The sequence below is a fragment of the Eulemur rufifrons genome, chromosome 7, assembly GCF_041146395.1.
Source record: "Eulemur rufifrons isolate Redbay chromosome 7, OSU_ERuf_1, whole genome shotgun sequence".
NCBI lineage: Eukaryota > Metazoa > Chordata > Mammalia > Primates > Lemuridae > Eulemur > Eulemur rufifrons.
This window is the reverse complement of record NC_090989.1, coordinates 135232974-135245223: the sequence shown is the minus strand read 5'-3', so window position 1 is coordinate 135245223 and position 12250 is coordinate 135232974. Positions and strand designations below refer to the sequence as shown.

At 35.8% G+C, this 12250-nt stretch overlaps 1 protein-coding gene across 8 annotated transcripts in view; it reads left to right on the top strand.

Moving 5' to 3' along the window:
• The window catches only part of NEK10 (NIMA related kinase 10), a 205266-nt gene that overhangs the window by 129413 nt on the left and 63603 nt on the right, over window positions 1–12250 (top strand). For all 8 annotated transcript variants that reach the window (XM_069473325.1, XM_069473323.1, XM_069473319.1 and 5 more), the window contains one exon: window positions 303–516. In XM_069473325.1, coding sequence (XP_069329426.1) covers window positions 303–516 — 214 coding nt within the window. The remainder of the gene's footprint in view (window positions 1–302; window positions 517–12250) is intronic.

Sequence of the window (12250 nt, the reverse complement as noted above, 5' to 3'; positions counted from 1 at the left end):
ACAGAAGAAGATGACCCCATCTGCCTATCCTGAGACCTGAAGAACAGCTTCAAGCGCAGCCTGGAATGCTTGCCTTCCTGCCCAAGTGCAAAGAGAAGAGTACAGCCTCCCTTTCCTTCCCTAACTTTCTAAATCCCTTTTGAGAAGTTTTAGACTCAAAGCTGTGCTTGATATCCATCTTATCCCAGGTTCTCTTGAGTGCAAATACTATATACACAGTGGAGTTTAACTTTTATTCTCTAGACCTCATGAGCTGCTCCTGACATTGACCAGAATATTATAATTAGCTTATCTTCTCTTAGGTGCCTCACTGCTGATGCGGAGGCCCGTCCAGATATTGTAGAAGTCAGTTCGATGATATCGGATGTCATGATGAAGTATTTAGACAACTTATCTACATCGCAGTTGGCCTTGGAGAAGAAGCTGGAACGGGAACGAAGGCGCACACAAAGGTATTTTATGGAAGCCAACCGGAATGCCGTCACATGTCACCATGAGCTGGCTCTGCTATCTCATGTAAGTACAAATCTTTCAGTCTCTTCATAGTGCACACTAATAGGCTGTCTGAAGTTGTTCATGCTTGTTTTAAGGAAAATTCTTCTAAAGTTAGGGAAATATATATATATATATATATATATATGTATATACATACTTTGGAGACAGAGCCTCACTCTGTTGCCCAGGCTAGAGTGCTGTGGCGTCACCCTAGCTCACAGCAACCTCAAACTCCTGGGCTTAAGCGATCCTTCTGCCTCAGCCTCCTGAGTAGCTGGGACTGCAGGCATGTGCCACCATGCCCGGCTAATTTTTTTTCTATATATTTTTAGTTGTCCAGCTAATTTCTTTATATTTTTAGTAGAGACAGGGTCTCTTTCTTGCTGAGGCTGGTCTCAAACTCCTGATCTCGAGCGATCCTCCTGCCTGGCCTCCCAGGGTGCTAGGTTTACAGGCGTGAGCCACTACCCCCAACCTGTTAGGAAAATATTTGTTACATGCAATATTTCAATATTATATAGTTATATATTTACATCCATTTCTATATCTTATAAATAAAATTAAAATAATTCAATATAACTGACCTTCCAAAATACTCATTTATAATTTACTGTATGTTGCAAAACCAGAGGTATCAAAAAGTTCTCTTAGTAGTTCTTTAGGTTTAAATTATATTCTTTATATAATTAGCAGTGAATGCTTACATTTAATTTCTTCAGCAATCTGATTATATCTTTTGGGAATATGGGTGAAAATGTTGTGAGTTAATTCAGAGAAGGAAATAGCATTTGATTTCAAAATTTTTCTCATTGGTCTGTGTAATTGCTTTCATTGATGTTTGTGGTGGTAATAATGTTGCCATGACTCAAATCAGAATATGTCTTTTTATTTTTTTTGCCAGTAACCTTTAGATTGTTTTGATATTTAAGTGTCTTTCTGAGCATTACTGGAAAAAGGGATGCCAAAGCTACAAATTTCCATCTGTGCAAGTGGTGGTGCCAGGGATTCTCTTGTTGCTGTTTCTTATTTTCCTTCTTCTGTGTCTTTGTCATAGTAATGATCTGTGATACATGGTTTGCTCATGCTCTGGGCCTCCACCCAGCTGGGATCCAATCAGGGGACCTTCAACCCACTGAATGTTCTTTTCTTCTGTCCTGGGGGTGGAGCCCAAGGCAATAGGATCATAAAGCCCATTTTTGGTCAGGGTACCTGGTCATTAAATTCTTTCCTGGGATCCTAAGCACCTGCTGTATCTCAGTTGGGAAAATTATATAAGAAATTGGTCTCAAAGAGGCAGCTCTGATTTCTTGAAAAACAGCATTTCTGGTGAACTTTCTAAAAAGAAGGAAAATACTACTGTTTAGTGGGTTTGCCTTAAGGCACTTGGAATCCAGAAGTTGAAGAATCAATGTGATTTTCTTTTGGGAGGAAACTCTTTCATCCTCATTACCTTAAATGCTGAGCCCAGCTGTAATTTTGCAGAACAATCCACAATGATTATTTAAGTAACATGTTTATGTTTAGGACTCGGAGTTATAGCTCTCACTGAACACAGTTAAATCTCATACATAGGAAGTTTGAGCTCACTTTGCTTGTTATTTTACTAACTGACTTCATAATAACTAGGCAACCATGAGAAACACATCATTCTATGTATGTTATGTTGCGTTCCAAATATAGTATTCCTAGTAGACTAAAATGCAAGAGATTTAGCTATTCTGTATATCTTAGGTATTTGGGGCCTTCTATTATGTTCTGCACTGCAAAGCTACTTAGCTAATTTCCAGTTGCATATAAAAGAGTCATTTTATATTAGACCCATTTGGCTGATGTGAGGGTGGGTGGTGTTAATTTACAATCTAACAGCAGAAATCCTCTTATCTTTAGTAAAACACCTTGAGAAGGACCATTTAATTAATTAATTCATTCATTTATTTATTTTTACTTCTCAGCTTTAAAAAAATTTGTTTATTATGGAAAATTTCAAACATTTATAGAAGCAAATAGTGCTTTCTGTACCATCCCCAGCTTCAATAATTAGCGATGTGGGACTAATCGTATCATCTCTATCCCCACCCACTTTCCACTCCCTGCCTTCCCCAGATTGTTTTGAAGCAAATCTCAGATACTATATCATTTCAACCATCAATGTTTCCATATGTACGTGGAGAGCCATTTTGGCTATAAAAATCTGGCTCTCAGGCCATGGCCAGGTAAAGGAAGATCTCTGAAGTCAAGGGAGGGATTTTGAGGTTCTAGATCTAGGTTGTATATTCATCTGTAAATTAAGGAGGGAAATATTGCCTACCGCAGAAGATTAAATAAATTAATGTGTTCAAATATACTGTGCAATTTTTAAAGTGGCATAAAATTATAAGGTAGCAGAAGAATAGTTTATTGATAATTTGTCCAAGTGGTCACTGTCATTAAATCCATGTATGTCAGATATGCAGTTAATGCATGTTTATTGACACCTATTGCTAGCCAGCCTCAGTGCCCTCAAGGAGCATTCAGCCCTTTATGGACCACAGAGGAGACATCCTTTCTTAAAAGCAAAGTTTATATTCCTCCTTTAAATATTCATAAAATACCTTCTCCTCTTGAACTATTTTAAGTATACTGGTAATTTTTCACTTCAAGATTAAACAAATGTTAACTAAAAGGAAAAAAAAATTCATCTTTATTAAAGAACCAAGAAGGAAATATGACTGTATTTCAGCAAAAGACAGCATGCAGTTAATTGGCATTATCCTCACTGAGAACCAATTATTATTTTTTTAAACTTACATCTATACCACTGCTGGCAGAAAAATTATAAGTGTAAAATTTTATGACTCTTTTTTTTCAAGCAGTATTATGATTATTTCATTTCAAATATAGTGGCATGTTCTCCTAAAGCAGTTAGTATTAATAATGCCATTATACAATCCAATGATAAATAATAGTCAAAGGAAAAAGAAATTAGTGGTTTCAGTAGAACTTTATGAATTCCCAGACCCAATAAGGTGATCCATTGTGAATTACTGAAATTTTGCAAATTAGTGCCTAAGCAAACAATTGTTAGGAAACATTAAAGGCTCCTATCTCATGGGGTAGTATACCATTTACTTTCACATTTTAGCTTATTCTTAATTATGGAAATTTTCATAATAAGCTAGTAAAGACAAGTATTCGTATGTATTTCAGAAGGACAAAGAAATCTTCTTTATTAAAGTTTATTCTTGTGTACTGCAGTTTACCCACTATGAAAGTGAAACAAGACCTTCCTTTTGAAGAATGTTAAGCTTTCTAATTCTTACAATTTAAAATAAGAGATCATAAGGAGAGCACACAGTTGAGAATGATAAGAATCAAACAGTGTAATGTGGTAAAATTTTTACTTAAATGTGTAATAACTGAAAGGATGTTATAATACAGAGGATATTGTGGCCTTGTAATAGTAAAAATCATGATCACTGTAGAAAATGTGTTGAACATACAGAATCATCACCCTTTATGTATTATCATATGTGCCAGACAGAAAAATCAGTTACAGACATTTCTGAGAAGTATATTGCTTACGTCTTCAAGAACAGATACAAGGATGAACATTAAAAAAATTCAGCTTGGAAAAACCTGGAGAATCAATGGAAAGCTCCAATTCCATTCAGATTATTGGCATTTTCTGGATACAGCTTTAGACTTTAATATTTACATGGGTGAATAAAGTATATTTGTTTGTGTACAAAGGGAGCAGAGTTGAATGTTCCAGAGAGAATGAAGGGTATCATGAGAGAAGAATGTCATTGCAGTGTGAGATTTGCAGGGATTACCACTTTCTTCCAATGATATTTGACAGGAAGTTTACTACCCCTGTTTTAAAGCTGAATGATAATTTCTTTTTACTAGTTTAGCAAACTTGTTCAGTTTGGAGAACTGCTTTCATATCCATAAGCATATCAGAGAATAAAACAAAAGAGAAAAATTACAAATGCTTGTACTGTATAATTAATAATAAAAAGCAAGCATTTATTAGATATCTTATGAATGTAAGGCATTATGCTTGGTATTGTGAAGCTTATAAAAATTATAAACAATGGTACCAGTTGTAAAGTAGCTTATAATCTACTTGAGAAGACAAGATAGATATGCATGAGCAGGAGGAAATTTCTAATGATTCTAGACAGTTTGAGTAAATAAATGAGATGTGTAGGTGATAGTTCAGCGAGGCTCCCAGAGCAAAGGGAAAATAGGGTCTTGATATCTAGTTAAGGAAGTCACTCATGCATGGAAAGTAATAGTAAAAGTGTCAGGAACTTGAGATATAACAGCTTAGCTCACTTAGGACTAATAATCAAACTTAGAAATAGTGTTGTTTTATGTTAAATAATAGATAAGGAAAGGGAAACCAGGAGAAGTTGAGACTTGTCCAAGGCCTCCCAGCTGGTTAGTGATGGCCCAGGACTGAAAGTGAAATCTGCTGATTTACAATGCATATTTTTATATGTCTAGGTTGAAAAGTCTGGGAAAGTAGGCTGGCGCTAGATAGTGTTAAGGTGTTTGGATTCAATCCTGTGGGTTGTTTGGACTAAAACCTTGAATTTCTCCAAGGTACCTAAAAACCAAATTGCCAAACTAAAGGCTAATTCTTGCTTATCATACATACCCTTTTTTTGATTTTTTTCTTCTGTGGTTTCCACTACATTCCTCTGTCCTGGTTTCCATCTTACCTCTCTGAATACTGTTTCTTGGTTTCTCTACCAACTCTGGCCTCTTAACTTTAGATGTTCTACTTCTCTTCTTGCTCTTCTCTTGAGTGAGCTCCATCTAGCCCCCTGGTTTTTCATTTTATATGAATTTGGGTAAAAATTGGTTGTATAAGATGGGAACATTATTTTCTATAATCATATATCATTTTATTTTGAACCGCTATTCATACTGATGACAGAAAATGATAGATATAGTCAGTATCAACTATATCAGTCTCTTTTTGTCTAAAAGTTTCTTTTCCATTTCAAGGGTTCTTATCTCTATATCCTTTTCCCAAGATGGCAGCTGGATGCAGGAGTAAGCGTAAGCATCCCCATGTTGATGGGAGAGGGGAAGGGGCTCTTTATGCTGCTTTCCTCTCTTGGCCTCTGCTGGCCTTAGATGATATTAATATAAACCCATCTCTGTGATTCTGGGACAGTGACTTCTGTCCTTGTTAAATGTTTATGGCATCTATAACTCATGGCCTCTTTTCTCATCATAGTTTAAGCCCAGTGAATGAACCATGATGTCTCAACTCTCACTTTTGGGTCACTATTCCTGCTTTTCTGAGGCCTGATTGTGACTTCCTTGGCATCCTTCATTTAAGCAGTCTGCTCTGTGGCCCCCAGTACAGTGATGGCCTGGTGAACATGCCTGCCAGCACCATAGCCATCTTCATTCCCACTGAGACACATGAGAGCTTCGGATTCCCATCCATGCCACCCACACACAGCCCATGCGGAGCTACCTGGGAGTAGGGCACTATCTCAGCTTAAGGAACCTTCCGCTCAGGTACCTTCTTCATTCTTTCCTACTTTTCTTTCCTTGCCTGCCACTCAATTATTCATCCAGAAAGTATTTAGTGAGTGCCTAACAGGTGTCAAGCAGTATTCTAGGTACAAGGGATACTACAGAAGGCAAAACAGACAACATCTCTGTTCTCATGGGCCATATGTTACATGCCCTTATCAACCACATAGTATATAGTATTGTGATGATCACAGAGCTTCTTTGAAGCTCCTATTCTTTTCTGGCTACACCTGGATTTCCACCCTTAAACCCTCTGTGTATCTCTACCAAACTCCCAACTCTAATCCAAAGGTTCAGCTCAGCTCTGGAGTGGGTGTAAAAAGGAAAAACAAGGTATTTGTACCTGCCCTCTCATTTTCTCTTCCTTCTGCCAGGCTCCTCCTTTGAGCTTTAGAAGAACTTTCCAGTTCCCATCCTGTCTGCCAGACGCTGCCCTTCCATCCATCACATCCTTCTCTTTCCCCAGGTGTTCTTCACCCCTGTCTTCTCGTAGGTCTATTAGCCTTGGCCTCATGGCCTGGTTTCAGAAGTAGAAGAGCTCTGGGAGGAGACGTGCACAAAATTTTCTGAGAAGGCAAAATGTATTGGGATGTGTTTTACAGCATAATCTCCGTACCCATTTGCTGAAGACCCCCAGAGTTACTCCCCCTAAAGCTACCTGTCTGATCTCACCCTCTCCTGTGTGCCAGACCTAAATTTTCAACTGGACATTCACCTGCATGTCTAACAGATATTCATACTCAGCAAGTCCCATGGTGAATGGGTTCTCTTCCCTCGACCCAGTAGTGTTCTATCCTCTCCTCACCTTTGTTGGAACCTTGACATCTTCAGTTCACACTCCCTCAAATCTTTACATTCATTTTCTTGGCAAGTTTTACCAATTATGTCTTTGAAATATTCAACAAATCCATCTTATCCTTTCAATTTTCATTCTTATTATCTTGCATTGGATCATTGCAACATCCAACTTTCTTGCCTCTTGTCTCTTCTTCACCTCTACCAGGGATTCAGTCAGTATACCACCTCTGCATTTTCTGCCAGGCAGCATTAGGAAATGTGTGTGTTGGGGGTTGGTGAGTGTCATGTCATTGTTGTTTATCACTGTGACTTTGAATGCTGTTGGTATTTAAGGGGCGGCAGCCAGAGACGCTGATAATATGCCATGCGCAAGACAGTCCTGCACAAAATGTGTGAAAGAGAACCAAGAGATACATATTAAGAGATTTGTTGCAAGGAAGTGGCTTATGTGATTATGGGGACTCGCAAGACAAAATCCATAGGGAGACTCGGCAGGAAGAGCAGACTGGAAACCTTGGGCATGGGCTGAAGCTGCTGTCCATAGGCTGAATTTCTTCCTTCTCTCAGAGAAGCCTCAGCTCTGCCTTGAAGACCTGCCAACTAATTGAATCAGTTCCACTCAGATTATCTAGGGTCATCTCTCTCCCTTAGCTGTCCTCTACATGCCTACCAAAATTAACTTTGAAAAAAGCATATCTGATCTTGGATGTGTTAAATATCTTAAATATAACCCATGCTTAAGATGACAAGTAAATGTTCATATAGTTGAGTCCTGGAAATTTCCTCTAAAGCTTTTGGTGAATTAAAACAAAGATTTCTATGATCATCTGATATAGTCTAACAGTCGAAATATGGAATACATGAGTGTCATCTTAAATTCCTTCTACTTTGAAGGACAAGGCAGCTGGTAGAGCACTTATCAGAAAAGATTATTTTTTAAATTCACAAACTCTTCATAATTTCAATTCTTTATTATGGCATTCTTATAGTTTTTTAATAACATTTGATCTGTACGTTTTCTTAGCAAACTTTCACAGATATTTTATGTTTTCCTTAAATTCTCAGATGTCTTTAAAGTTGACCATTTAACAATTGAACAGTTATGCAAACATCCATATTCTAATTTTCTTGGTGCAAATATTTTAAAAAGTGCTATTTACTTATCTGAGTTGCTTTATTTTTATTATACCATATGTCATTTACAATTGTTGAGCACACTACTAAAAACATGTATTTGCAGTCCTCTGCTAGGAGATTAAATTAAGCCATGTAGAAAATGATGTATTTTAAAAGGACAATATTTTTGTGAACATCTTTGCTTTTATTGTCTGGTTAATTGTTGACTGAATTTCCCCCAAGGCTGTGAAAATTCAGCAAGTAATGATGCAGGGAATGAAGTATCAGAAAAAATCATGACTTGTTTGGGAAATGTTCTGTGCTTATAATGTTTTAAGAAACTAAAGCCGTGCCTTGTAGACTCCTATACAGATATAGACACAATTCTCACATCCATACTACAATCCTTTATTTTAGTGACATCTAATTTACATACAGTAAAATATACAAATGTTAAGTGCTTAGTTCAATGACTTTTGACACATGTATAACCACCCAAAACAAGAATCAGAACCTTTACCTCACCTCAGAAAGTTCCCTTTCACTCTTCTATACAATTCCCTGCCCAAGGACAAAGACTGTTGTGATTTCTGTCACTATAGATACTTTTGCCTGTTGTTTGACTTCATATAAATCAAACACATGCACTCTTTAGTATCTGGCTTCTTTCTTGTGACATAATGTCTGTGAGATTGTTGTACTGGTAGTTTGTTTACAGTGCTAGGTGGTGTTAACTTGTGTGAATACACCATAACTTGGTTCTCTGTTCTCCTGTTGATGAACACTTACGTTGTTTCCAGATTTGGAGTTTTATAAGTAAGAATGTTATAAACTTTTTCATATAAGTCTTATGGTTAGATTTTCATTTCTCTTAGATAAATACCTAGAAATGGAACTTCAGGGTTATAGGTAGTTGTATGTTTAACTGTAAAAGAAAATGCCAAATATTTCTCCAAAATGTACTGTTTAGCATTTTCAGAAGCAAGGTATGAGAGTTCCAGGTGTTCCACGTCCTTGTCAACCTTTGATATTGTTCAGTCTTTTGTATTTTAGCCTCTGTAGTGTAATGGTATCTCTTTGTGGTATTAGTTTATATTATCCTCATGATCAATGATGTTGAGCTCCTTTACGTGTGCTTGTTGGCTCTTTGTATATCTTTGTATGTATATGTTAAATGTCTGTTCAAGTCTTTTACCCATCATTTTAGTGCATTATTTGTGTGGTTTTTTTTTTTTATTTGTAGGAGTTCTTTATATATTCCAGATATGAGCCTATTGTCAAACATCGGTATTGCAAACATTTTTCACAGTCTGGCTTGCCTATTTATTTTATAAATAGTATTTTTTGATGAGCAGAAAATTTTAATTTTGATAGAGACCAATTTTATTCATTTAGTTTTTTGTGGTTGTTAGAGTTTTTTGCATCTTTTTAAAGAAATTGTTGCCTACCCCAAGGTTGCAAAAATAGGATCCTATTTTTTTTTGTAAATGTTTTATGACTAAAGATTTTATGTTTAGACCTATGATCTATTTTGATTTAATTTTGTGTATAGAATAATGAAGAGATTGACTTTTCTAAATATGGGTATTCAGTTTTTCCAGCATCTTTTCTTAAAATGTCTAATCTTTCCCCATGCTTTTGCTAAGTACTTCATTAAAAATTTCTTGAAAATGTATATGTGGATCTATTTATTTTCTTGTTTTGCTTACAGCTTTTTTAATTTTTAATTTTAATTATTTATGGATACATAATAGTTAAACTTATTCGTGAACTACATGTGATATAAGCATACAATGGGTCATGATCAAATCAGGATAATTGGGATATCCATCACTTCAAGCATTTATAATTTTTTGTGTTAGGAATACTCCAATTCTGCTTTTTAAATATATAATAAATTATTAACTATAGTCACCCTAGTGTGCTACTGAAACTAGATTTTATTCCTTCTATCTAACTGTATATTTGTACCCATTAATCATTCCTTCTTTATCCTCCCTTCCCTACTACCTTTCCCAGGCGCTGGTTACCTCATTCTTCTCTCTACCTCTATGAGTTCAATTTTTTTTTAGCTCCCATATATGAGTGAGAACATGCAATATTTGTCTTTCTATGCCTGACTTATTTCACTTAAAATAATGTCCTCCAGTTCCATCCATGCTATTGCAAATGACAGAATTTTATTCTTTTTATGTCTGAATACTATTTCATTGTATATGTACCACTTTTTTTATATGTTCATATATTGATGGACACTTAGGTTGATTCCATATCTTGGCTATTGTGAGTAGTGCTGCAATAAACATGGGAGTGCAGATATCCCTTTGATATGATTTCCTTTCTTTTGGATATATACCCATCAATGGGATTGCTGGATCGTATCATATGTTAATTCTGTTTTTAGTTATTTGAGGAACTTCCATACTGTTCTCCATAGTGGCTGTACTAATTTACATTCCTATCAACAGTATATGAGGATTATCCTTTCTCATGGATATATTTCTTTTTTTTTTATTGACACATAATATTTTACAAATTTATGGGATACATGTGAGTATTTGTTACATGCACAGAATGTGTAATGATCAAATCAAGGAATTTGGGGTATCCATTGCCTTGAGTATTTATCATTTTTGTGTGTTGGTAACATTTCAAGTCCTCTCTTCTAGCCAATTTGAAATATATAATACCTTGTTCATAACTATAGTCACCCTACTCTGCTATCAAATATTGGAGTTTATTTCTTCTATCTAACTTTATGTTTGTACCCACTTATGGATCTAATTCTGAACTCTATTCTATTCCATTGGTCTATATGTCTATTCTTAGGCGCATAACACACTGTTTTGATTATTGTAGTTTTTTAAAAATGTCTTGTTTTGTTGTACTTGACAAATAAAATTGTATGTATTTATTGTGTACAACATGATGTTTTGAAGTATATACACATTGTGGAATGAATAAATTTAGCTAATTAACATATGCATTGCCACACAGTTATTTTTGTGGTGAGAATATTTCAAATCTAGTCTCTTAGCATTTTTCAAGAAGATAATACATTATTACTAACTATAATTATCAAACTGTGCAATAGGTCTCTTGAACTTATTTGTCCTATCCAATGGAAACTCTGTATTCTTTAATATTGTAGTTTTTTAATAAGGCTTCAAAGCAGGTTGTATAAGTCCTCTAATTTTGTTGGTCTTTGTGAAGTTTGATTTGGCTATTCTAGGTCTGTTGTATTTCCTTATTATTTTTAGAATCAGTTTGTCAATTTATTCAAAAAATCATACTAAAATTTTGATTTTTACTGTTTGTTTTCACACAGAGAAGATTATCACAATGCTTATAAAACTCAATCATTTATTTCACTTATTCAACAATATTTGTTAAACATTTACTTTTTTCTGAGGACTATTGTAGTCTCCTGATGCAACAGTGATCAAATAGCCAAAGACTCCCTCCTTCATAGTAGGGGAAGACAAATAATAGATAAAAATATATTTAAGAGCTATGGATAAAAATAAAAGGAGGCAAGGTAGTGGAGAGTGATTGGTAGATGCAGGGAGATAGGCTATTTCAAATAGGGATGTCAGGGAAAGCCTCTGTAAGTATGTGTCATTTAAACAGATACCTGAATACAGTTGACTCTTGAACAATGTCAGTTTCAACTTAGTGGGTCCAATTAAACATGAAATTTTTTCTGCCTTTGCCATAAGGCAGCAAGACTAACTCCTCCTTTCCTCCTTCTCCTCAGCCTACGCAATGTGAAGATGATGAGTATGAGAAGGCCTTTATAATGATACTCTTCCACTTAATGAATAGTAAATATATTTTCTCTCCCTTATGATTTTCTTAATATCATTTTCTTTTCTCTAGCTTACTTTATTGTAAGAATACGGTTTATAATATATATAACACACAAAATATGTGTTAATTGACTGCTTATGTTATTGGTAAGCCTTCCAGTCAACAGTAGACTATTAGCAGTTAAGTTCTGGGAATTAAAAGTTGCACATGGATTTTTGACTGCATGGAGGATCAGCACCCCTAAACCTTGTGTTGTTGAAGAGTCAACTGTACATTAAAGGGATGATCCCTGAAAATATCTGAAGACAAAGCATTGACAGTAGAAGGAATGGCATGTCCAAAGAACCTGAGGTGGGAGCGTGCCTGCCAAGCCCAGGGAGCAGCAAGGAGGCCTGTGTGGCTGGAGTACAGTGAAGCAGGGGGAGACAGAGGGGATGAGGTTGCCATAGTTTGTGGCATAGACTTGAGTGATGTGAGTCCTAAGCAAGCA